The sequence below is a fragment of the Hermetia illucens genome, chromosome 2, assembly GCF_905115235.1.
Source record: "Hermetia illucens chromosome 2, iHerIll2.2.curated.20191125, whole genome shotgun sequence".
NCBI lineage: Eukaryota > Metazoa > Arthropoda > Insecta > Diptera > Stratiomyidae > Hermetia > Hermetia illucens.
In genome coordinates, this window is record NC_051850.1 from 88,458,733 (window position 1) to 88,486,619 (window position 27,887).

The 27,887-nt window shown below is 42.3% G+C and overlaps 2 protein-coding genes across 7 annotated transcripts in view; one reads left to right on the plus strand and one right to left on the minus strand.

Annotated features, from left to right (window-relative positions):
* The window catches only part of LOC119648666 (acid sphingomyelinase-like phosphodiesterase 3b), a 594,559-nt gene that overhangs the window by 328,617 nt on the left and 238,055 nt on the right, over nt 1-27,887 (plus strand). For all 6 annotated transcript variants that reach the window (XM_038050452.1, XM_038050451.1, XM_038050448.1 and 3 more), the window contains one exon: nt 9,643-9,711. In XM_038050452.1, coding sequence (XP_037906380.1) covers nt 9,643-9,711 — 69 coding nt within the window. The remainder of the gene's footprint in view (nt 1-9,642; nt 9,712-27,887) is intronic.
* On the minus strand, nt 15,706-27,806 carry LOC119648667. Its single transcript, XM_038050455.1, has 4 exons — nt 27,734-27,806; nt 27,304-27,677; nt 15,904-16,430; nt 15,706-15,842 (listed from the first exon to the last, which is right to left on the minus strand). Exons 1-3 carry the CDS (start codon nt 27,768-27,770, stop codon nt 16,014-16,016), a joined length of 828 nt encoding a protein of 275 aa, XP_037906383.1. The 5' UTR covers nt 27,771-27,806; the 3' UTR covers nt 15,706-15,842; nt 15,904-16,013.

Sequence of the window (27,887 nt, forward strand, 5' to 3'; positions counted from 1 at the left end):
CAGTCAAATCAGGGTAATAATTTGGGGCGAGCGCAATGCTGACCACATTGCCTCCTACAGTCTACTGTAGTGTACCGTTAAGGTCTTGAATGAAGTGCTCTAACACATTTCAAGGTCCTGATCCAATATGGATTGTTGCGCTAACGATTTTTATTTTTTTTTTTTACACAAAATTTTACAAATAGCCGAAAATTCTTGCTTTATTTATATATACAACATTCAGTAGAATTATGAATTTAAACCATATAAGGTTGCCCACTTGAATCATATAATAGTTGTAAATGCACATAAAAAAGTAGTTTCAATTCGTAGATTGCTGGTTGTATCCATATTTTCAATGCAGACAATAACAAACGATTACCTTTGTTGTTAAAAAATTTCCCTTTCCTAAGATTGCAATCTAAAGTATTGATTTCCGAAAACACCAAAAGGTTTCCTTCAGAACAAACATAATTTGAATAAACATGACCTAATTAATTCAATTCCACCAATGGCGCTATTAATTATACGGCGAATTAGCATTGGAAACCTTATTCGATTATTTACTATGTTCCCAGGCAAGGTCATCCACGGTTCAACGCTTCACATTTACATTCAAATTACCTTCCCGCGGGAAGTTTTAACCATGAAACGAAGCAGTGAAAAATCGTCTCTCAGGATAACAGGAGCCTTCGGGATGAAACTGTGTCACTTTCCCAGAAGTAGGGAATTTCCATGCGTTTTTTTACAAAACAAAAAGCTTGAGGACCCAATTTATACACAAACATATGTACATATAAAATACCTAAGCGAATTGTATAGTTACCCTCCCTTGCTAACTCTTAGTGGGGGAGTGCGTTTTTTGAAAGTTTCGTGTACAAAATCCACTCATTAATCAATTACCATACAATTGCTGGGGTTGTGTTTATATGTTTGCTTCTCATCGTTGCGTGGTTACAATTACATTTCGTTTTGTCTTAACAATTAATTTGTCCTTTCGGTTCTTCAGTTCGTTTGAAAGAAAAGTGAGCAACGCTAAAGAAAAATTGGTGGGAAGGAAATCAATTCATCTATGTCAGCGGAAAGGCATTCGTTCTATTGCGAATATTTCACGGGTTTGTTGTTTGTTTTGATTCTCCCTCTGATGTCCCAGTCAATACCAAGGGAAATTTAGGTTCTGGGGAATCTGTCCACGGTTATATTGAACTGCGAAAAAGTTCATGGCCAACCATTAATTTTGCAGAATTAATGGTTAAGGTAATTATTATTCAAATAATGTGGGAAGTTATCGTTGGTTGTTTCATGGGGTAGGTTGCTAATTTCGTACAAACGGACCCTCCGAATTTGATGGTTTTATATATATACATAACTGGTGAAGTTCATCGCCCTGGCCACTTATATACCTTTGTGCATACAGTGTGCAAAAGTGAAATCCGGATACCGTTGTACGAAATATATAAGGGCTCAGGAAGGGGGTAAAAGGGGTTGTATGTATCTGGTTTTTTACAAGAACGTTATGTAAAGCCTGTTTAATACAATGCAGAAAGAACCATCGTAAAAGGATAACATAAAACTTTTGCTAAGGGTGAAACTGACAAATTTTCGCAGAGAATAAACCGGACTGTGATTGGAAAATAGTTGGAGAATCGCAAAACAACTTTTAATAAATTTAAAGCAAATTTAGCACCAGTCCATTCGAACATTGAAGCGTCGATGTTCTGAAACTGGTATGACTTTAGATCGCCGCATAAAAAAGCTGAAATAAGAAAGATCTGTTTGAATTTCGCCAAGCAGTGGAAAACTTCCTCTGCAGCTGACTTTTTTTTTTTTTGAGTAGGGTAGGTGAATGCGATGCGTTTACGCAACCGCACGCTGGCGGACTACCAACTAAACACCTCCCTGTCATCAGAGAACTAGCCTGGAACCGTTTGACACATTACTTCGGGCTAGCCCTTCCGCTCTCCCGGCTTTGGGAGCCTTCAAGTCAGGGAATTCCTTTCATCAACGGGAGGGGAAGGGAGGAAGAGAGTTGTTGTTAGTTCAGGGAACCCCTTACCGTCCGATCCCTCTGCCGGTCGAGTTCAATCTTCTTCGTAGTAAGAAGAGCCCGAACATAATGCGCAATACGATTCCAGCTGCCAGCGCTCTTCAGCATCCCTCGCACAATGTTGTCTGGAGAGAGCTCCTCTGTGTCTGCATAAAGCTGCTGGCGGAGGCGATCCCACGTCTCGCAAGAGAAAAAGGTGTGTTCAGCGTCGTCCGCCACTCTATTGCAGAACACACAATCAGGAGGTCGCGCCTTCCCAATCCTGTGCAGGTAAGACTGAAAACCTCCATGCCCACTTAGAAGTTGGGTAAGGAAGTAATCAATCTCACCGTGCGTTCTGTTCAACCATGGGTCTAATTTGTCGATGAGCCGCGCAGTCCACTTGCCCCTTGGCTCATTTTGCCAAGAAAGTCGCCACTCGTTAAGAGTGCGTTGACGTTCTTCACGGGCAACCACTTCTCTTAAGTTTTCGCCCTTACGGAGATAGGTAGCTTTGCGCTCCTTGGAAAGGAGGGCAACGGGGATCACTCCCGCAATCACCATCACAGCCGGTTCGGAGACGGTGCGATAAGCAGACGCCACTCGCAAGGCTCCCCGCCTCTGCACTTGAGCGAGGCGTTTACGATGCACCTCCTTGTCAAGGGCATCAGCCCATACCTCCGCACCATAGAGAAGGACGGACTACGTTGCTCCGATGAGGAGACGTCTCCTAGGTGATATAGGGCCCCCGACATTCGCCATTAGCCGACTCAAGGCCACGACTCCAGCTGCAGCCCTGTCCGTCGCTGCTTTGATTTGCTCGAAGAAGCTCACCTTCGAGTCGAGCATTAAACCAAGGTATTTAATCGCTGGTTTTGACTCTATAATCAACTCGCCGATCGATATGGGACGCAGGGTCGGGATTCTCCTTCTGGTCAGGATGACTACTTCGGTTTTTTCCAGCGCAAGGTTGAAACCGTGAGCAGTCATCCATCCGCTTACCCGTCGGATCAATATGCCAAGTCTGCTTTGCGCCTGTTCAACAAGTGCCGCAACGTCGTCTGCATAACCGACCAGGCGCGACTCTTCGGGCATATCGAGTCTCAGCAGACTATTGCTGTGCTACCCCCGACGTGATTTCCATCCTCCTCTGGCCCTCTAGCGCCTCATAGAGCAGGGAGCGGTCTTTCAGATAATCCCTCAATATCCGCATGAGATAGATTGGCACGTGAAAGGAGTTCTCTAGTGTACCTAGCATATCTGTCCATCTTATGGAATTGAAGGCAATTCTGACATCAAGCGCTATGAGGAGCACTATCCGTCGAGATCGGCGGCTGTGTGCCCCGGCTCGATTAAACGCATCTACGACCTCCATAACAGCATCCACTGTAGATTTCCCTGTTCTAAACCTGAACTACCTTGCGGATAAGTCCCCGTCAGCACGGATCGCTTCAGCGAGTCTACCCCTGATGGGCTTCTCGAGCACTTTTCCGGGTATGTCAAGCATACACAGTGGTCGGTATGCAGACGAGAGCTCCGGGTCTCCTTTACCTTTACTGATCAACGCGAGTCTGGTCACTTTCCAGCGACTAGGCAAAATGCCCTCCTTCAAGCACGCATTGAACACTTCAAGCAACAATTCTGGCCGTTGGTGGAACACCAGTTTGTAAACTTCCGCCAGGATGCCATCAGGACCTGGCGCCTTCCTGTTTTTCATAGTGGGAACCGCTTCTTCAAGCTCTCTCACTGTGAAAAGGGGGCAATCCACGACGCTTTCCGCGCTATTTACATCAACCCGTACAGGGTGTCTGGGGAAGAATGCCCGCACAATGCGGTCCATCTGGTCGGTGCTCAGTATGCAGGGCTTCCGCAGAGCCCCGATTGTCCGAGTGACAAGCTTATAGCTAAGTCCCCACGGGTCCTCATTCACCTCATTAACAAGATTTTGCCAGTCGCGAGCTTTGCTTTTATTTATAGCGCTGCGGAGTCTCCTTTTTGTTGATCTATATTGTGCCTCTATGGCACATGCCTCCTCGTTGGCGTACAAACGTTGTGCTAAACGGCGGAGCTTATGGCACTGCTTCCGTAGGTCGGCAATTTCTGCCGTCCACCAGTACATAGAAGGCTTGTCGCGCCTGGGGCCTCTCCGGGGCATGGAAGCCTCACACGCCGTCGTTATCAGATTCATCACTGAATTTACGACAGTGTCAGCTGCGACACCACCACCCCGGGGTGCCCCCCAGCGCGGCCCTACCTGCACTAGATCAGCATTTACTTCCGCAGCGAACTGTTCTAGCAACTGGTGAGCGGTTGCACTCCGGTGCATGTTAATTTGCAAAATGCGGATCATGGCGTTCGCACCCTAGCCCTCTCCAATTCCGCCCTGAAGATCGGACACCATCCCGAGCCCGCAGTGTGTGCGACGTTTTCACCAGACGCGCCACGGTCCCTGCAGAGAACAAAACTCTCGCTTTCCTTGCAAGTCTTCGCTTGATGACCCACTTGGCCGCATCTCCGGCATGCTGTCCTCCTGTCCGGACCCTTGCAAGCTGCTGACGTGTGTCCATAGTCGAGACACCTGAAGCACTTGGTGGGGACTATCCGCATTCCTACCCTGCATACTACCCATCCGATTTTGATTCTCCCGCTGTTAAGGAGTTTCCTCGCATATTGCTCGGGGACTTCCACCACGTCGAGTTTTTGGCCTCGAGCATTTACAGAGGTAATACCTATCCGGGCATTGGTTACCTCTGGACATTCACGTTTTAGCGCCTCCTATACTTCGACCTTTTCTGTGAGGCAGTCAGGGTCCCGTATTTCTAGAGAGCAGATGGGTTCTAGGCTGGAAACAAGAGCCTTCTCCCTCAATAGCCCCTTGACCGCTTCGCAGAACGTGCTCTTGTTGGTCGTCTTTGGGCCCAGTTCGACGAGAACTCCACCACTCCTCGTTTTCCGTATGGAAGACACCTCTGCTCCGTTCTCCTCGGGTTTCATCCTGTAGCGGATTTCACTAAGGACTTCCGCAAATGTCTTGCCTTCCGTCTGCTTAATGAGCAGAGCCGACGGTCTAGTCCTTCTTCGTTTCCGCGTTTTTTCCGCTACTGGCTTTTGGTTGGCAGCCTCCTTGTTTCTGGGCAGACGTGTCTTTGGCGACGGAGTCCGTTGTTTCTTTTTCTCCCATTTCGCCTTCTTTTTTTGGGCCTTGGAGACTATTTTGATAAAATCGCCAACAGGCACGTCGTCCTCTTTCCGCTTTTTTCCTCAGTTCACTTTGCAGAGGGCTATCTGCGGTCCGTTTGACGCAAGCGGCATTCTCAGCGGGGAGTGCGACTGTTTGTGCTCTACATTCGTCTTCCGCTGCTCTCCACGTTCGTCTATAAAAGGAAATGCAGTCCAGTAGTTCCTCCAGTTCCATCAGCCCGTTTTTGACGCCTTTGCTGATGTTCCTCTGAAGGAACGTTGCCGACCGCATACGTTCCACCACTGCTGCGCACTTTCCTCCTCGGCTCTAACGGGGACGGTCGAATGCTTCCACTCGATTTGTGTCCAAATCCATCTACTCGGGACTAGCGTTTCTCACTGAGCTTACTTCCAGAACAGGGGCACTGCAAGGTAATGGAGTTGCCATCTCCGCACGGCCAGTCGCGCCACTTGATGAGGCTTCCTCTTTATTTGAGCGCCCCGGTGTCTCATCGGGTATGTCAGCCCTCGTTGCCTCTTTCACTGATCGCTGCGGTGAACGACGCATTTTTGTGCTCCGCCCAAACGCACTCAGCTCTTCCTCCTTGTCTGTTGTTTCGTCGTTTTTTTTTATAAGTTTCTGAATATTCTCCATGAAAAAGCTGCTGACTGGAATTGAATGAAAAGCAATTTCAAAGTATTTGCTATTGCAGAAAGTAGCTGCGGCTAAGTTTGGTTTTTTAGTCCTGTTTAGTGATGAATTCAGGCATTGAATGACCAGTTTGTTTCCACTAAATGACGATCAAATGACGATGCATTCAAATAACTGTCAAACATCTACATTGAGTGATGTTTGGGGAGTGGTAGTGAACAACTGCACTTTCTCGAAGGTAGCAAAAGCCAACAACACTATTTATGATAAAAGTCTTACACGGTGGATGTTTGCCATTTAAACAAATGTAACAATGGAAGCAAATCGTAATTCTGCAATCTTTATGCAAGGCAATGCTCCCTGCCATGCGGCGAAATCTGTCAAGGGATTTTAGTTCAATCGAAACATCGCTGCTCTTCTTTGGCCACCCACGTCTCCTGGTATCAACTCAATTGAAAATGGTGGTCGGTGTGCTTTAAAACAAAAGGTTTACCAAAGCCAAAACCTCAGGAAGAAAATTTTAACACAAAATAACCCACTGACCTCGTAAAGCATTGAATCTATACTCAGAGTAGGCCGCGCCGAATTGATAGCATAATTTAAAGCAAAGGTGGATGGACAAAATATTAGTAACTTCTAGATTTTATCTATAAGTTATCAATATTTTGTATAAGTATAATATATTTCATTTAAAATCGACCATTTAAATAAATTCTTTACCTTTTTATCCTTTATGAAGTATGGTTTATTCATACATAGGTAAAATAGGTGTCTTAGCGAGTGAATGTTTATGTTGGGGGTTTAGTCGATATGGAAAAACAGGAGCAAAGCGAAAGTAAACTCCAGCCATTAATACTGTAAACCACCCTTGTAAATCCTAGTCATAGGTTATTGGAATGTATGTAGGAAGGCTACGGAATCGTCCATCCTCAATTTCGTTGGAGAGTTCTTCTCTCGAACCCGGCCAAGCGTTCGTAATTTTTCTTGTTAAGAAACCAACTCTCCGGAGAATAAATGACGACTAGCAAGAACATTTCCGTGTACAGTCAAAGCTTTGACCCAATGGTGAGACGTTTCGAGCGGAGCAGGTTTTGTAAGTTGAAATGGGCTCTATTGGCTGCCAAGAATCGTGCACGGATTTCATCGATATTGCTGTTATCGGTTGTGATGTTATGTACGTCTTGGGTCGTTTTTCCCATGATGTCAATATCGTCAGCATAGCAGCATTTGGGTAGACCTGCCGCCTCTCGCATTCACCTCAGCATCACGGATCACTTTTCAATAAAACCTAAAAAAATAACAGCCAAAGCCGCACGACGCCTTTCAATTTCTTTTATAATCGGCCAACACTCAGAGCCATAGAGGGCGACAGGGCGGACGACACTGCGGTATATTTTAGCTTTGATACGTCGACTAAAAAGAACATCAGTTGTGGAACGTCACTTTATCCAGGTTGGGTTAATGCGTAAAGCAATTTCATAAGGCAGTTCTTTATTGGCTGATAGCATTGACCCGAGATATTCAAATTGGTCAGTGCTGGGCATATCACTGCCACTGACAGTGATTGTGTCAGTTTTGATACACCCCCCGCCACACTTCGAACCTTATTTTTCGGATCGTGGTAGAGCAATTGAACAGTGCGTGAACTCTTCTGGTATTAGGTGTTGCCGTAGAGCAGACGCTTTCTCTATATCCAGAAATACAATATAAAGAGGACGATGCTTCTCACGGTGTTTTTCTATGAGTAACCGCGTAGCGTTTATTGCGTCAGTAGTTCCGCAATTCTTGACAAATCCGACTTCATTCCAAATCCAAGTAATTCAGTTGATAAACCGTTTACCTGGCTTGGTACCTGCTGCATAGGCCGTTTTATAGATCGTGTCTTTAATTTGGTTCACGATTCTTCCATATTTGTAATGGTCCGTAATCGCGTAAGTGAAATCATTTAATAAGCCGAGGGTCAATGCACACTGTTTTATCTTTGGCTTTATTCAAAAGACGTCAATCAACAGTCGATGTTGAGGTGCAATTTCGTAGGGAACGGTTTTGCAATCAGTGACGGTGGTTAAATGTCAGCGTCTTATGAGAATATAGGCGATTTTTGTTTTACTGTTCCCATTATAAAAGGGAGGAAGTGAGGAAAATCGTTTGATGAACCATGAATTCATAAGTACAAAGGCATGAGTGTCTGCAAAGTAGACTTTGCATTCGCCACCTTAATTGCATATTCCAAACAGTGACCATGAAGGTCGCCTACAATGATGATATAGTCATCAGCAGGCATCAAGAAGTTGCCAGAAGACATCTTTCTAGTCAACAGGTCGACCTGTCTGTGGTGGTTACACGGTGAGGAAGCGATCAGTACGATCAGCTAATATAATATTGAGCTTCATCGGCTGATCATTAAATCGTTCGCCTTCTTCAATGGCGTCAGAGAAACCCTTTGAAATGGAAATGCTAACAGCGTATTAAGGGTAGCTATCAAAATAGAGAAGTTTACAGCCATTTTTCCCACGTTTGCGTTGTATACCGCAGCTTTTGGCACCAGACCATCGAGTTTCTTATAGGGCGCAGATATCAACATGCCTTTTTCGATAGGCTCCAGTGTGTGATTGTCTCCAGTGAGAGTGCTAATATTTAGCGTGCAGATACTTAAGGTCTTGTGCGTTCTGTTTTTTGTTTTCATGCCATATTCGAAGCGCTACTCGGCCGATTGTTGACTTGCCTCTATGTCAGACTTGTTGGCTCTGACTCTCATCACCGTTTATTATCAAAACTTTCAAAAAAAGTACTTAGCAATTCCCAGTACTTTTTGAACATAAAATACACCATACCACATAAAACTTGAGTGTCAAATCATGGTTCTTATTTAGAATAACTCCAAGATACTTCTCTTCTTCGGAAAGTTTAAGTATTATTCCTTTCATCCTTAGCAGGCAAAGGCCACGCAGTTTCTTCTTTTTGGAACAAATGCTATTCTATTTTGGTTTTATCCGGATCCACGCAACACCCGTTCTTGAGGCACAAACCGTCAATGAAATCTGCGGCGCTTTGTATATTTCTACATGACGTTCCGAGTTGCTTTTAGAAGCTATCGCAATCACTGCACCCGCATAGGCTTGGGTTGTCGATCAACATATTTCACAAAAGTTTCAAAAGCACGCTTCTTTGGGGGCAGCGTTTCCTTAGATAGCAACTCCCACTAAGGTAGTGGTAGAACATTACTATATTGCCGGAATTCGCTGGAAAACACTGCGAAACTCCAAATGGATCAGGGCTTGAAGCATGTTAAAACACTTCATTCAAAACCGTAACGTACAATTCAAAAGGGATGTAATATGTTTAGCATTGCGTTCGCCGGTGGTTATTACCTTATTTCACTTAATTCGCAGCGGAGTCGACTGTCACCGTACAAACCACCCTGCGCTGCTCTAACTGCTGAGCCACCCGGACACACTATTATTTGGCGCTGGCCACTGTAGGCGTTTGTTTTAATAGAATGAAAGGCTCACTGCAATAATTGCATTACTAGTTTGACGGCCCCCATTTGATGTATAATCCCTAGAACTGTTTTATACCTAAAACGAGAAACTAAACGGATGTCGACTTGTTTATAAAAAAAAAATAACTACAAGAAAAAATTAGCAAACGCAACTTCATTTGAAGCGATATCAGATAAGAGACACAATGGGTCCTTTGAAACAGGGCGAGTCCTACATATCCGCGGACGAATATTATTTGTGTCACTATCATATATTTTACAACGAATGTTTGAAAGCCATTCATCTATTCTTTTTCTTTCCAGGTTACTTTTGGCATATAACAGACATTCATTTGGATTACTTTTATTCACCGAAAGGAGAGCCGTTAAGAAGTAAGTACCGCCTTTACCGTGCAAAAACTACAAAAACAAACCTATCATGAAATAGTATCTTACCCGTCGCCCACAGACATTCTAATAATAAACATATGTATGTAATAGAACGACGGGACGTGTCCTTATTCGTACATATATAGGGGGTTTCAAAAGACGAGCAGAAAAGTCTCTCCTACGAACTCCTTCACCACAATCACCCACAATTCCACCACAGCAATTGAACACAATATTCGTAAACCAGACTCGTTTGACATGTTAGGCCATTTATCAAGAGGCCTGACTTGAAATAAAATGTTTCCATCATGTCCCCACACGTAACCCACGCAGGGTGTGGGTAATGGCAATCTCCTAGTAATTAGTGATACTTTGTGGCGAAGTGAGCTTTCAACTTGCTCTTCCATGTAATTGAGATGTTTATTTCAGCCCCGAGTCAGTAATTAATAAATTTCTTAATAGAAGCTCCAAAATAAAAGAGATCAATGCAACACACTCTGACATTTTCTGATAAGCAGAAAATGCTGGACTATCTCCTGCAAATGAAGGAATTTATAGGAGTGGGCGTGTAATCAATACAGATGGCCTTTTTAATGAAAGAAATGTCATTGAGCAGTTCTTCTATACATGCGTAACTCAGTCTAGGTTGGGAAAAATGTCCACATTCTTCAACCATTATATAATATTCAGCTCCATTTGATACCAGTGGAATATGAGTTCGTTGTATTATATTAATTATTCCTAGATATTCTAGACATGTATATGCAGATATTAATCATTCATAAATATGATGTTTCCCTAGAGCTCGATATCTTAAAGTCAACAACAATAAGTGTACTGGGATATACATAAATAAATGGGGAGTAACTTAAAACAAACGCTATTGACGTTAGCAGAAATTGAAGACGCACTTTGACAAGTAAAGGTTGTTGCTTTTATTGGGTTTAACAAACTGCTTATCTTGGAAAGGTGGGATTAGTTCACGCGATTGTTGGATGTTTGATACAGAAAATCGTGCTAGTTTAGAGTTCTCATCCAATTTGAAGTTAATTTTTAATTCCCTACGGTGTTTTCACCGAAATTTCAATCCATCTTATGTTCACCAACGCACGAATTATTCCATATCGAAAAAAAAATTAGAACAAGTCGAAAACTTTTAGGGCATTTGTCCCATTTGTGCCTGGCCCGTCATGCATATGCATATATTATGTGAGATTATTAACTTTATTGTGATATTGACATCCAAAGTCTTAGATTGCAGTAAATTTGCTCGAAGGGGACAACTTTGACCTACTGCAACGTTGCTAGTAATAGTGCGACTGTCGCAAAATTAGTAGTATCATAGCCTATGCTATAGGAAAATTCTATGATTGCAGGGTGAATTTAAGGAGGGTTTTCTGTCAGTTCCTGAAAAATATAGTAATATACCATTACTAACCTTATTCAAACAGACAGCACTTTTGAAAATGGGTCCATAAAAGAAAAGACCACTTTCCAGCTCCCGAAATCCCCACTTTTGCATCAAATGTCAGAACAGAGGCTACTGAAACCAATCGAGATCTTTTATTTGTTACGTTGGAAAAATGTTTACTCACTCCCCTTGAACTCAACGTAGAGCAATCTCACTCACTGCATGCATGGGGTACACAGTTTCCACCTTCCACCAGATTTGGTATCAACCATTTCTGAGAAAATTGCATATAAGAGACGGACATGTAGATAGACAGTAAACCAATTTTAATAAGGTTTTGTTTTACACTGAACAAAACCTTCAATAGAAGCCACTATGAGAATATACCAGTGAAGACCTGAACGAGAGCAAAACTTACAGAGCCGCAGTGGACACCTACATTTGGTATTCCTTGGAGAGTTTTGCAGAACAGAGACAAAACTGATGTTAAGATTAGAGCAGGTCGTCTAATGAATATTCAAAGAGAACTGGAGCATTCTCTGGCAAAATATCTACTTATTAAGGCTATAATGGGGTTTCCATGCTCTAAGGAATAGTTGATTTCCCTGCTCGATAAGTTTGTTATGGGCAGTGAGTTGAACTTCCAATTCAAACATAGGAAGCCAAGTCGAAGATTGATATATCGGTTCTGTGAAGTAATAATAAGTTGCAAAACTGGACTTATTGGAGAAATTTTGAAGCACGTTTGCATAGCTAACAATCCAAAACATAGCATCGTCTTTTTACTTAATTCAATTTTCGAATCTCAGCTCACCATAACTTGTCAAAGTTTATTTCTGCTCTGCAATGCTTATTCAGCGCGGTAAAAATAATAGTAGTGAGGGATTTCTTCACATTTTTATATAATTATTTTTCCTTATAATAGAGTTTTAATAATAGCGCTTCGCTTCGGGTAGAAAGGTTTTTATTCATTTGTATGTAAGAAACTTTCTATGCACGTATTTCCATTCGTACATAGCTGAAAATTGAAGATAGTCCTCATATATAGGCACCCCTCAAAGACAACAAAAGATTATGTCACTGCTTGCATGTGTAGCGGTTCACAGCCCACATATTCTAATCAAATTTCGTGACCATAGCACCAGCCGTTTCCGAATAAATCAGACGGACAGGCACACATACCTACATTGAACCGATTTTAGTAAAAAAAGCTTAAAAAGCTAGCCATGGACACCGCCGTTCAAATAAATTCATTTGAAATAATGACGACGTCAAACACGCCATGGAGTGGAATAAATTTATGTGAAATGCCAAATTTTGATCTTCTGTAACTTTGTTAATAGTAGTTGGATTTCATTCAAACTTCCCAAAGTTAAGCCTTATGTTATCCCTTATGCCAATGCCAAATCTTGACTTCTAGGGTAATCTTAAGGAAGTTTTCGGGTAAATTTCAAAAATGTATGAATATGCCATTATTAACTTTATTTCAACAGATATTAGGGCCACATATTTTGAGCCGTGACTCGCCTATGTTTCACCCAAAATCGAAAATAAGAAAATAAGTTTCAAAAAGTTCTAATTGAGTCCTTTCATTTGATACCCCACATGACCATATTTGGTGAAAAAAAAATTGTATACGCCCCTTTCACATGTATAGGGAGCCCCCTTAAACTCAACATGAATTGGCGCTACTTAGAATATGTAAAGAAATTTACAGACCACACCTCACAAATTTCATGACAATTGCTCCGGCCGTTTCCAAGTAAATCGGGTGTGAGAGTTTCACACAAAACCTTAAAAAATATTGAAGGTCTTCTTTTCTCTTCAGCTAAAATGATGACAAATGCAATCAAATATAAACAAGTTAGGAAACGGAAAATATCTGAGTGTGTTTTTGTTTCGTTATGTTATGTCAAAATAATCACTTTAGCGTGATACTGACTGATTCAAAGTCTTAGAATTTGCACTAAAGCGATAACTTTGGCCTGTCTTCCAAATTTGGTAGGATCATGCTTTAAACTAAAGCCTATGTTGCTGCAAATGATTCTAGAATGAACTTAACGGGGTTTTACAGTCAATTACTAAAAATTAGAGAAATATAGCATTATTAATTTTGTTTGAGCAGATATCGATATGGAGGGAATTTCGGAGCCTGAACACCATATAGGGGTAGCTTCGTGATTTTTTTCACATTTTCCGGTTGAGTAGGTTCTGGGAATGGGTCCATGAAATGAATTAATACTTCCCCTTTGCATTAAATGTAAGATTAAGAAATACTAACCGAGACCTTTAATTTGATCCCTAAATTTTTTGTGAAACAAAATTGAACCCTCCTTTGCATGTATGGAGACCCTCTCTCAAGTTCGACATAAAACGCCGTGACTCACTGTATATGTGAACGTTCACACTTCCCGCCTTCTCACCGAATTTGGTATCAATCGATGCAACCGTTTTTAAGAACAGTGCTTGTGACAGAGACAGTAAAGCACTTTTAATTATTTAATAAAAACAACTGAAACTCGTGGTTCAAAAAGTAGTTTTATACCCTTCGAAAGTAAAATGTAGCGTCAAATTTTCCAACAAAAGGCCGGATCAGATTGGGGAATCATAATCTGAACGACTGAAGTCCATGAAATGTGTCATTTTTGAAAGCAACAAATATTGCAAAAAGTATCGATTTGCAAAAGAACATATGGAATGAAAAATGGAAAAGTGGTTATATATCGTATTTCACTTCTTTCAGCAATACTTTCTGTGTTTAAACGATGGTTATACAAACTTGAAGCTAGTTAACTTTCGACTTTCCATCTCCACAACTATACTCTTCGGGTTCACACTCCTTCCCAGTGCTTGGGCAAGGTTTCTTCTCTGTATCGCGAACCACGGGCAGTGGAACATCACATGCTATGCATCCTCAAGCATACCTCTTCCAGGATAATTCAGGGAATCATTCATCCCTAAGTAGTGCAGATACCGCCTGTAGTGACTACCGTGTCCCGTGAGGAGCTGGGTAACGTTTTATTTAGCCTCTCCGTGTTTCTGCTCAAACCACACTTCAGGCTTGGGAATGCGCCTATGCATTCACCGGCCCTTCGAAAGCTTGGGCCACCTGCCAGAGATTATGCGATTCTAACCTTGCCGCATTGTTGCGTTCTGTGTTCCTCTCTGGCATGGTGCAGGACACTCATTTCTTTCGTTCCAATGTCGACTGGGTTCATGCCTGTTACCAGGAGCACTGTCTCATCGGATGTGTTTCAAAGAGCACTGCAAACCAGCAGAGTTTTGCCTTTTCCTGCGACAACAGAACTTCCTTCTTTTAGGCGCACCGGAAGGTGTTGACGAAAAGGTCGGTAACCAGAGGTACCACGCACACATTTATTTGGACCACCATTTCCCTTCCGCTGTTTTAGTGGTGGAGAAGATATTACGTGCCAACAAACCCTATCAAAACGGGTGGACAAGTCATCAGGGGCGATCCTTGCAGTATTTTCATTACCAATGTGTAAGCTCCACCCTAAGGGTATATATCGGCATCTTCGTAGAATTGTTTGAAGCAGCTCCCTTTTTCCCTACTAAGTGGCCTCTCGTAAAGCCTCCTTGCCCGGAAACATGCGGCGCGCAAACCTGCACTTTCGATGCTTCACCAGTAGTTGGAATACCTACCGTGGAACAGTCACCTTTTGTACATAATTGCATCTCATGCTTCTACAACCAATTGGAGGTCTAGGTCATTTTTCTATGGCCATACTATTCCAATTCATATTAACCTGGAACACCGCAGAGGATATGCGCCTCATGAGCGCTTTCACCGTCCAATTCGGCAACTCATCCGACACTCTGCAAGACCTCCCTTTCGAGCTCGCTTTGCCTCTGATCGCAATACAGATTGCGATTGTGAGTGTATCTTCTCCTGAGAGTGCACATAGCTCCGTGATCGCTTCGAGCAAAACACATCTTCTTACATTAGTTGTCTGATTTCCTCATTCAAGAGCTATGACTTTCGACGTCGTCTCTTCTTACGTCCAGAAGTAGATCGCTCAGCATATGCTCATACTATACTCTGCAAGTGTAGCGTTGGGTGGAACATAGCAGCAATATGCTGCCTACAATGTTCCGATAATTAATACCCTCCTCCGTGGTGGACAGTATCCCCTCCTTATCTCCCGCATTACTTCGTCCTGCCATCTGCACAAGCACATGCATTCCCGATGTTACTGAAACCAAGGCATCTAAAGAACCATCCCAGTGCCAACTGCTCCTTAAGATGACACATTACCCAGTCTATTCTTACTGTCCGACAGTCAAGTCTCTCCTGTTAGGCTAATGATTTCGGTTTGTGTCCCACGCAGAGTTTTTGCCGCTGACTCTTGGTGTCAACATGCAGACGTAAAGAATCCATACGCCGCGACTTAACTATCTGTTTTATATTTAAGAAATAATATTTATTAAAAGTAAAATTAATGTGAAACAAATATTGGTCGAATAATAGCCAAATATCTAGATTTCACCTTTGGATGTTTCTACTTTTGGCCACGTCTTTAAGTTATGTTTGTATAATAAATAAAGTTTCGAGTCGGTGTCTTTCTTGTTGCATTTGTGTTAAATCCTCTAATAAACCTTTTAAGGTTTTGAACTAAATCAACTTGCCTTTATATTCAATTTACGCTTCATGCTTTAATTGCAATTTTCAAAACTTGACTTTTTTCATCAAAGAATTCCATTCCTGAAATCAAAATCTTTCAGTTAATAAAAAAGGGAACGTTTTGTTTTTCTTTAAATTTTACTTTTATCCAACAGTGGCCTCATACCGCCATAGACAATCCATACCAGGCAACGTTAAAATTTGGATCACTTTTAGACACATAACTGCTGGAATGTTGTGTTCCATCTGCCTCTAATTGGCACTGCGTCGTACGGATGATAAAGGAGTTGATTCCAGATTAGAGAAATCCAAACGTCTAGTGTACCTCTGATGATTCGTTGAGACAGGCGACGATGTATCAAAACCTCTATGACCTCTTCCTGATGCTCGCTGAATTTGTTCTTCGAAGTAATTGCGGACTCTCTTCTGCACCTTTTCCATGAAGGTAACGTCCTCTGTGACCTGTGCATGTGTTGCAATATTGTATCCGCCTTTCCATCGCTTGCTGGCTTCACCCCAGGAAAGTAGTGACTCCTGAAGCCTTTCATCCTCGTCCTGCAACATGAAAGAAAGACATCTTCGGATGGGCATGTTTCCAGATACATGCATTCTTTTCGTATCCCAGTCAGTTGCCCCTAAAAGAGCCATCGCTACTCGACTGCTTTTATACTGAAATTTCAAAACAAAACCGGGAAAACAGTTACGTCAAGGCGGCATAAATTAGTTAATTTCTAACACTTGAATTAATTTAAAGTGTGTTACATATTTACTTCATGGTACCTCAAGTAAAAACTAAAAATAAGTTTTAAAATTTCCAACTAAGCTTAAGATCATAAGGGTTACATAAAGAAGTATTGTTTACCAACTTCTTTCGGTACTCGAGTCCTTGTTCAGAATTTTCATTTCAACTGAAGCGAAAATTTAAACTCCGCGGACTGTTACAAAATAGTCCCGAGGATGTTGATTTGGTCAATGCTGGTGGATCTAAAACGGAAATCAACCTGTTTTCTGTCAAACAATCCTTGGAGGTGTGTCTTAATAGCCTTCGGGGTTATTTTAGCTAATATCTTTGCGAAGGCCGGGGCTACACAGATACTCCTCCAATAGTCGCGCTCAACAAAGATGCACTTTTCCGGAATCTTAAATATCACCCCTTCGAGTTGATTTATTTTCTATTCGAAGGAGCAGCCCGTATACACTTGTTACAGTGGCTTACCAGTTCATCCAAAAATGCCAGAACTTCATTCATATCATGCATCTGAGAACCGTGTAAAGTGTTCCTACTGCGTCTTCAGCTGCTCATCGTAGTGAACGAGGAGTCGACCATTAGTTACTTCATAGGCCCACGTGCAAGTTTTTCCGTGATGCAGAACACGGTTCTGAAATCATTACGATCTGCGGCAACTTCTGCTTCTCAGGCCAGTGCAATAACATCCCTTTTATCATGACGCATACAACACTGAGTATCTCGGGGTTTCTCACAGTATCGGGGCTCGAGCACGTCACGCTCGCTATTGTTCACAGTGATCAATCCCTTCCGTTCATCGATCCACTTCCACGAATCATATAAGTAGTAGATGTGGAACTTGGGGAGTCACAAATGTCGAACCCTACCAATGACGGCGCTGCCCTTGTTACGCACATTCGGAAGGTTTACTGCCGATCGCAGAGTGCTGAGTGTTATTGCTCGTACAATTAACCTTATGACAAGTTCTGTGCTCGAATGATGTGCCACTAATGATGAAGCAGTGGAAGCTGTAGAAATCCACAAACCTTTGGGGCAAAGCAGTGTACGATTGTAATGCTGCTTAGCCTGGGCGGAATCTCCCAGTCAGAATCCTATTAGAAATCGACTCATAGATCAAGATAGTGCGCCTCACAATCCGTGACCGGATTCACGACTACTACTACTTGGTCAAGAGTACAAAAAATAAAGTCGCAAAAGGGGGAGGAGTACTTTCGAGAGTCTCATAATCTTACTTCACCGTTCATTCGAAATAGGCATTTCAGGAACCAATCAAAGTCCGTTTTCGGTAGCCAAAAGTCTTCGGCGTAAGATTTATAATGGTACGTTCCAACTCTTCTGATAATTATTGCTTTAACGAACTTCCCGTCAAATTTGGCCTATCTGCAGTGCTTAGATCAAAGAACCGTTTATGCACGATATCTCCGGTCTGATATTCCCGGCATTAGGATATTGGCTGCAAAATACGCCAATGCTCTGAATATAGTAAACTCATCTTGAGAACAAACGAACAAGCCCGCCACATGCAAAAAGTCCAGCGATCAAAATAGGTCGTAGGTACTGCCAAAGGAGATAAGACAAGGTAGGCAATGTTCCTGTCTTCATTGTACCGCAGCAGTGATAACGCTTTCAGGTATTATAAATAAGGGATTACTCCAATTTTCCTGGCTTTAGTGGGCAGAACACTGATATCGCGATGAACGTACAACTGGTTGTTATGGAAAACTCGCAGGAATAGATTTGCGAAAATGTTTATATTGCTCCACCAACCTTAAAGTCCTACATGTTTTTTTCTGAACTTCAAGACTATGCGTGGGAGTCTGAGCTGTTATTTTCTCTGATTTATTCTCCCCTTCCTCGATTGGAAAGTAACTCTCCCGATAGTTCAGTGGAACTCAATAGAATGTTTGAGTTATATTTGCAGTTAAAGTGATGGGAGCATTTCTTTTCGAATTTATTTCTCTTGGGAAACTCAATTTTTTATGATCCACATAGAATACTAAAGAAAACGGGAGAAAAAAACAATTATTATCGTGAGACTAAAGGTTCCATGTTCTCAGCGAAATGAATATGAAAACGCACGATTGAACTAGTTGACACAAGCTAAATTGAGAAACTTTTTAAAATTTTGTGTACAAATTTATTAAAATCGATTCATGCTCTGTAAAAGAGGAAAGCATCGAAACGAACATTGTTGGGTTTTAACCTGTCAAAACAGCCTGTCTTCAGCGGAGCCATAAAATATACCCCACAGGGCAGGCAAGAACGCTTTAAGTGCCAATCCTCCCAATATTGCTCGTCATCGGATGTTATTTTCTGGGCAAGTGGGCAAGTGTCATTCCGTCTATGCCATTACCTCCCTCCTCAGTGCACACCCTTCTTGCTTAACTGCATTTCATATTCCCCGACTATATTTTTTGGAATTGGCGCTTAAAATGCTCGAAACAAAACCTTATTAGAATCCAGTCGGTGTCTGTCTGTCCGTCTTTTTTTCAGGAGGTGGAAATCTTCAAAAGGGATTTTTACCCACTAAAACCACCCCCGACTCCCTCCCTGCCCCACCGAATCACCATAAGGTATTACATCACGGGGTGGAATCAGCTCATTCTAGCTAAGTCACCTTTCTTCTATACGCGGCACATGTGACCGCGCTTTTCTCCTCTCCTCTGCTTTTCGCAGTTTGGTTTGGATAGATGCGATCATGGAGTTGAGCGCATCCCAATTTCCATAATGTGCGACCATTTTCGGCACCAGAGTTTCTGCTACCAGCACTTCTTCTAGAGTCTCCTCTAAATTCCTCCTTTCTTCCACAAATTTCAGACAGTGGAAGAATACATGTTCTGGGTCCTCTGGGACTCCATCGCAATTTGGACAATCGTCTGAGGTGTCCAATTTAAACCTGTGCAGGTATTGGCGATATCCTCCATGCCCCGTGAGAAACTGGGTGAGATTATAATTAATCTCACCGTGTCGTCCCTCTAACCACTCCTTGATGGCAGGAATGAGCTTGTGAGTCCACCGACCCTTTCCCGGGCGATCTCACCGCTCTTGCCATCTATTTATGGATCTCTCCCTCTCAGTGATTTTCGCCTGCGATAAGGGAAAGATTGGCTTCGTATTGTATATATTCGCCATCTCATCTGCCAAGATGTCAATCGGCATCATTCCAGAGATGACGAATGCTGCATCATCTGAAACAGTCCTGAAGGCAGAGCATACCCTCAGGGCTGTCTTCCTGTAGACTGCACTCAGTTTGTTAGTGTTAACTGACATCTGCAACGCCCCCCTCCAAACTGGTATCGCATAGAGCATGATTGAGGTCACGACCCTGGCTATCAGCAACCTCGAGGTCTGCCGTGGCCCTCCCACGTTCGGCATCATCCTCGCCAGGGCCATACTAGCAGTGGATGATTTATCGTAAACATACTGTACGTGTTGCCTATAGCTGAGCTTCCTGTCTATTACCACCTCTAAGTATTTGATGGACCGATTAGGACCGATATTTGCCGACCCAACAATCTGTTCACTTTTTCCAAAATATTTGCCTGAAGGTATTATAACCCGCTATAAAAATGCTCAATACGATACTGGTTCAGAAGATGTGGTCTGTAAATCGCTGCATGTGGAACGAGTTGTATCTTTTTCTGATGGGTTTAAGGGGTGTCCGAATAGCTGAGTGGTTAGAGCACAAGGCTGTTGTACGGAAGGTCGCGGTTCAAATCTCGCTGGCGGCAGTGAGATTTGTATCCTGATTTGACGTCGGATACCAGTCGACTCAGCTGTGAATGAGTATCTGAGTTAAATCAAGGTAATAATCTCGGGCGAGGGCAATGCTGACCACATTGCCTCCTACAGTGTAATGTAGTGTACCGTTACGCTCTTGAATGAAGTGCTCTAACACACTTCAAGGCCCTGATCCAATATGGATTGTTGTGCCAACGATTATTATTATTATTAAGGGGTCTCTCCATATATGCGAAAAGGGGAGCAAGATTTTTTCCACTGAACAGGGTCATGTGGGGTATCAAACGAAAGGTATAAATTAGTACTTTTCGAAAATGATTTTAATTCTGAAATAATTCTGACGAAGGGGGTGAGAACTCAAAATGTGTGCCAAAGAAATGAAACAGACCTCGTTCTCAGAACCTATCCAACCGAAGAATCTGAAAAAATCAAAATGATGGATTTTTTCAAAATCTAGGCCTCAAAATATATCCCATTCCGATATTTGCTAAAATAAAATTCCAAATCCAAATGTTACTAACAAAGTTATAGAAGGTCAAAGTTCTGCATCCCCGTAAATTCATTGCACGGGTGCCATCATCATATTAAGAAGTATTTGTCAAAGTGGGCGATAACGACCTCTTGTGGGAGCTGCAGGTCCGGAGGGATCGGCAAGGAGTCCAGGAAAAAATGGAGGGCGTTTAAATGGCTTGTTTTAATTTAAGCAAAAAATACTCTCAATATTATAAAGTTGCGTTCTAATTGCTCTTACTGGTGAAAAATTTTGGTTTAGAATGTAAGTTTAAATTCCAGACTAGATTAATATAACGCACTATAATTAAATTAAAGTAATGAATGTCATTGTGGTTTTTAAGATTTGTTAAAGTAAAACAAGTCGGGAAATCGGAAGCTCGGGGCTTCAGGTATGAAATGCTTTAGTTGCTTCTTCTGTGAATATATTTTAGTGCGGAACTATCCCATTTGTACGTAGCTGGTTATGTATATGCATTTAGCACGTCAGCCTAGTCACTTTAGTGTAATATTGCTATTTAGTTGCAGTAAATTTACACGGGAAAGTCAACTTTGAGCTACTGTAACTTTGTAAGTAATAGTATGATTTTGATCAAACTTGGGGATAATGTGCTTCATATTATATTTTATACTACTACCAACTTTTATAACTTGGAGATAAACTTAAGGAGGGTTTTTACTCAAGTTCCCCAAAAATATGGTAATATACTATTATTAACCTAATTCGGGCAGATATTGATGTGGAGAGTATTTTGAGGCCTAGACATTATATAGAAGCAGCTTCATGAATTTTTTCTGATTTTTTCGGTTGGATAGTTTCTGAGAATGGGTCCGCTAAAGAAATCATCACTTTCCACCCCTCCCATACACCGTCTCTCTAACAGATCTCAAAACTAACACCTACTAATCGAGACCTTTCATTTGATACCCAACAACCCCAACATTAATGAACCCTGGACGGTCATCAAAAGTATCGTTAACTCTAGTGAATGGGAAGTTGCCGGCCAAGGGCGGCGCAAAATGTAATTTGCTGCGGAAGTAAGGAGCCTGGAAGCGAAATTAGCGTTTTCAGAAAAGATTAACTAAACAAAAACAGTTGAAGGGTATACTTATTAAAAAACATAGCCAGCGGTTGGATAGCCTACGCTTATAGGACGAGAGGTACACAGAAAGCGTCGAAGAAATGGCCAGCTATTAGCTTGAAGTACACTTCCCAGGCAGCATCCAAAATCTCAGCTCAGGATCGATCTACACATACAGCTCTCAACCGAGAGACTGAACTTTGGCATGTAAAATAATATCACTTGAGCGAGTAAAAAGAGAACTTAAGTATTTCAGTAGAGATAAGCTTTTGGGATTCGATGGCTACATTCCAGCTCCAAGGAATGGATTCCCTACTTTTAAACATTAGGTTGTTGCATATGAAATGACCGTTTTGGCAATCAACTGAAGTTAATTGCGATTTTGGTGTATCTATCCACCACCAATTGGCACTGTTGGTGTTGAATATTGGAGTATCAATACTCCTCCACTTAATCAAGGAGTCATTTCAGTTTTGACCATTGCTGGGATAACAGGGAATAGAAAGGAAAATAAGGATGGAAAAGAGCCAAGAACGTATAATTTTTCTGTATGAGTTCAAACTCGGTCATAAAGCAGCGGAAGCGACCAAAAACATTAACAGCGCATTTGGAGCTGATACGGTAAGCGAACGATCCCCACGGCGGTGGTTCCATTTCGGTCACAGGACGTAAAGCTTCAAAATGGGCCACGTGGACATCCAGGACCAAGGATTGACAAGGACGAGCTGCGTTTGCTAGTCGAATCCAGCACACGGCAGTCTGTGAGAGACATTCCTGAGAAACTGGGTGTACACTATTCGACAGTTTCCCGGCATTTGCAACAACTTGGAAAGGTGAAAAGCTCGACAAATGGGCACCGTATGCCCTTACGGACCAAAACATGGCGCTTCGAATGGAAATTTTCAGTTCTTTACTCTCCCCCAACAGAAGCGATGCCTTCTGGCACAGAATAGTGACATGTGATGAAAAGTGGATATTATACGATCATCGTTTCCGATCAGCACAATGGCTAGATGCTGATGAGCCACCGAAGCATATGGCGAAACCGAGCCTCCATCCGAAGAAGGTATTGGTGCCTGTTTGGTGGTCTACAGCTGGGGTTATCCACAATTATTTTTTGGCACTTGGAGAAACGATAAATGCACAGAAATACTGTGCCCAACTCGAGAAAATGCACCAAAAATTGAGTATTCAACGGCCGAGATTCGTCAACAGAAATGGTGTGATACTCCTTCACGACAATGCACGACGTCATGTTTCTAGAACAACGGTTCAAAAGTTGAACGAATTGCAGTATGAGACTCTGCCTTATCCACCATATTCACCGGACTTTTTGCCAACCGACTGCCACTTTTTAAGTATTTCGATAATTTTTTGGCGCAATAACAATTGAGGAAAGAAGAGGTCATCAAAATTTCCTTCAATGAGTTTGTCAACCCCTGAAAATTGGACTTCTACGAAACTGGCATAAATGCTCTTGAATCTCGCTGGGAGAAGTGTTTTGAATCGACTGGCACCTTTTTTGATTAAATGAAAAAATTGTTGTAAGTTTTACAGTTGTTTCAAATTTTAGTATAAAAACGGCCATTTCATTTGCAACAACCTAATAGTAGAATCTATTCCAATAACCTGTCGTGATAAGAAAGAGATCTTTATTCCCAAACCATGGACACCCAGTTACGTGGATGCAGTTAGTCAAGCACTCTTTCTACTAAAATGGCTGAAAAGCCTAGCAGATCGACCCATAAGGGATACATACATTCGTAGGTGGCGACTTCACGATAGACAACATGTACATCAGGAAAGCAAATTTATGGTCACGATTGTCCATTAACTCACGGTGAAAATTGAGAAAGCGATTTGCGAAATGGAACGCCTCAATTGAGACAGTCTGTATCGCAGCACAGCACGGAATCGATCCGCCCTTAAATAGTTGGATTGTTCACATGCTGGAGTAGAGACAGATCCACATATGATTAATTGAGGTAGGATGACCTGGGACTGGTCACAGGACTGGTCTCTCTCCTCTGTTATGGTTCCTGGTAATGGGCACCTTGCTATAGTTTCTAGACGTTACGAAAGTGTTTGTGCCAGCTTTTGGGGACGAGCTGGCTATAATAATTATCTGTAAGTTTACGAACATAGTACGTGCCCGCTTGAATATATTTTCGCGACAATCTCCAATTGATGCCTCCGTAACGGAATCATGGTGAACGCTACGAAGACAGAAGTAAGTGTTCACCAGGAATGTCACATACTACCCAGATTAAAAGTGTGGAAATCTAACTGGTACAATCAGTCAAGCACTCAATTTCAAACTAACGTAGAAGCATCATATCTAGGAACAATATCAGAAATTCTGCAAATTGCTTTGGTGCTATATGATTGCGATAGGTAACACTTTCCACCAACAAGAATTCACTGGATGTACACATCCATAATAAAGTTCAACTCGATGTATGCATGCATCAACTGGTGGCCCAGAATGATCATTGCCAACAGCTGCTTGCGATATAGATGGTGGAGTCGCACCATGAACTAGCGTCCTCAGTATTAAATAGCAGCAGCATTTTATGCCGGGTTTGTCAAGAACTGCAGGTTTACTGGTGCAATGCTCGCTGCGACGTTACTATTGGGGAAAAACTCTGAGCAGCATCACCCTCTTTACATCGCAGTTCTAGATCTAGACAAGGCGTTTGACCGGGTTCCAAAGTAAGTTCCAAGTGTGGCACGTATATCAAAACCGCTTCGTGTCTCTGTCAACGCCTTCTTACCATTCCCCTTGTCACTGTCATACGAGACACCCAAGGTTCAACGCACTATACACTACTTTATGGAAATGATGTGATGGTATTCTGATCTGCGTATTAATGAACTGAATTGTGTCGTTCGTTATAACTATAAAAAATCATGGACAGGATCTAGCGGTAACGGAGACGAAAATGTGGCGTTGGACCAGAGCTGTAATACGCCATGAACACATCCGAAATGAGGATATCTGGAATCGATATGGGGTTGCAAGAATTGTGGAAAGATTGCAACAGAGATATCACATAATTCGCAGTACCGAGAATTCACTAGCCAAGATTGCCCTGAGTTTCGAAATCGATTGGAAATGGCCAAAAGGCCGGCCGAAACAACGATGGATAGTGATTTGAAAGCCTCGCGACTGCATCTATTAGGTTGTTGCACATGAAATGGCCGATTTGGCAATCAAGTGAAGTTATTTGCGACTTTGTTGTATCAAACCACCACTAGTTGGCGCTGTTGGTGTCGGATAATGAAGTATAAATACTCCTACGTTTAATCAAGGAGTCATTTCAGTTTTGACCATCGTTGTGATAACAGTGAATAAAAAGAAAAAAGGATGCAAAAGAGCCAAGAATGTATCTTTTCTGTACGAGTTTAAATTCGGTCATAAAGCAGCGGAGGTGACCAGGAACAGCGCATTTGGAGCTGATACGGTAAGCGAACGAACCACACGGCGGTGGTTTGAAGAATTCCGATCAGGCGACCTAAACCTTCACAGTGAGCCACGTGGACATCCAGGACCATCGATTGACAACGACGAGCTGCGTTTGCTAGTCGAATCCGACACACGTCAGTCTGTGAGAGATATTACAGAGAAGCTGGGCGTACACTATTCGACAGTTTCCCGGCATTTGCAACAACTTGCTCGACAAATGGGTTCCGCATGCCCTTACGGAGCAAAACATGGTGCTTCGAATGGAACTTTGCAATTCTTTACTCTCCCGCAACATAAGCGATCCCTTTTTGCACATATATATTATACGACAATCGTCACCGATTAGCACAATGGCTAGATGCTGATGAGCCACCGAAGCATATGCCGAAACCAAGCCTCCATCCGAAGAAGGTAATGGTGCCTGGTTGGTGGTCTACAGCTGGAGTTATCCACTATTATTTTTTGCCACCTAGAGAAACGATAACTGCACAGTATTCAATGGCCGAGATTAGTCAATAGAGATGGGGTGATACTCCTTCACGACAATGCATGACCCTATGTATCCAGAACAACGGCTCAAAAGTTGAACGAATTGCAGTATGAGACTCACCACCATATTCACCGGACCTTCGCCAATCGACTACCACTTTTTTAAGCATTTGGATCATTTTTTGACGGAAAAATAATTTAGGAATGAAGAGGTAATCAAAATTTCCTTCGACGAGTTTATCAACACCCGAAAATTGGACTTCTAGGAAACTGGCATACATGCACTTCATTCTCGCTGGGAGAAGTGTTTTGAATCGAGTGACACCTATTTTGATTAATTAAATAAATTTTTGTAAGCTTTACAATTGTTTCAAATTTTAGTACCAAATCGGCCATTTCATGTGCAACAACCTAATAGATCAGGCCTTTGACAGAACCAAATGACGCAACCGACCAAGACGAGTCGACCCCGCTTCTGAACGGGGCAAGGCCTGAAAAAAAAGATTAAGCCAGTTAATGTGGAGATGCAACCAGTTGCTGGTGAAAAGTGGCCCACTGAACAGAAGAGTCCTGATTTTGGGTACCAGGGGACTGAAACATTGGTAATAGAGGTAATAGAGGAGTCTGGATGTCATTACCTACCACTAAGCTAGCTCCTCCTTGAGTTTAGGCGTTTTTTATTAAAGTCGGTTTACTGTCCGTCTCACGCATTCTGCTCAGAAACGGTTATATCGATTGGTACCAAATTCGGTGGAAAGGTGGGAACTGTGAACGCTCACGGAAAGGTGTCGATTGGTACGTTTCAAAGCTTTCAAGCGAGGAATGCGAGGGCAATTTTCAGCCCTTATTGTTTTCACAGACTTAGAGCCTACATAACCGACAAATCTGAAAAAATCATAAAGTTGCCACTATACGGTGCCTAGGTCCCGAAATACCCTTCATACCGATATTTGTTCAAATAAAGTTTATCCGAGAATTATAATATAATGTAGACTATAATCATCAATTTGTATTCTGACATAATACATACACACATTACGTGCTAGGTATTAATGCTCGCTTGAGTGGACAGGATATAAGAAATATACAGATCCTCTCACACCTGACACGTCCGGCTTCTGGTTTTTCGACTTGCTTTATGTTATCTGCATAAGATTTGGTTTGGTTGATGACGCTTGTGAATTTTTTTGTGGAAAAGGAGAATGGTATCTAACATTTATGTATATGTTATACTGCGTTTGATGAAGGCAACTTAGAGCAAGAGTGGTTGTCTAGAAACATGAAGCCAGCAATTAACAGCCGAAGCCAATGTGTCATTAGAAACGTAAGTTAGGCAAACAATTAACCACTTAAATATACAAGCAAACATTCTAATGATATCTGGAAACTACTCTTGAAGTTTGGACAACACTAAGTATCTGACCCCGAAAATATTTGATTTGAAATTATTATAACTGCGGACAAATGATTGTATATGTATGTATGCGCATAAGGGGTAATGCTTACCATTTCAGAATCTGGCGTTGTGAAGTCAACATTCTCTTGCAATTTCGATCCAATAACTTGCTTGACGCCTGTGGTAACTGGAGGCGCAGAATACCCGTCTGGCATGCGGATCAATTTAGGTCCGCACACTTGGTATGTGTTCAGGGACTCCAGCTTACTACGCTGTTCGTGGGATAATTCATATGTGAAGATTTTAGGGAGCAGCCTGGTCTCGAATTCTTCCTTGAGTTCCTTTGGGGATAGAAGTTCGAATGAGGGGCAGCGAAATTCTATGTGGAAATCATTCCAAGTTGATATCCAATGCCATTTGGATAAGCGAAAATTAGCCGTGATAAACTCTATCATGCACTGGTGGAAATGCCTTCGATTCTCTCCTAAGGACGAACAAGAAAGTAAATAAAATCAACAGCAAGGGATCATGACTACTTACCCACAGGTTGCATCATGAGGCACAAGTTGGCCTTCATGCAGCTGCAATTGTAATGATTCTGTGGGAATGGAGAGGTTGTGGTTGGGCGTCATATTGGTGAATTTCGTTTGTTTTGGCGCGAACGTGTGCGCAGACGAACTCATATATAGTTACC

Bases quoted from the DNA above. Each gene is read 5' to 3' on its own strand.
- LOC119648667 (XM_038050455.1), bottom strand. From the start codon at position 27,770: ATGAAGGCCAACTTGTGCCTCATGATGCAACCTGTGG. The intron at 27,678-27,733 runs GTAAGTAGTCAT...GTTCGTCCTTAG, and splicing joins CCTCATGATGCAACCTGTGG to GAGAGAATCGAAGGCATTTC. The intron at 16,431-27,303 runs GTAAGCATTACC...TTGAAATTTCAG, and splicing joins CAACGCCAGATTCTGAAATG to TATAAAAGCAGTCGAGTAGC.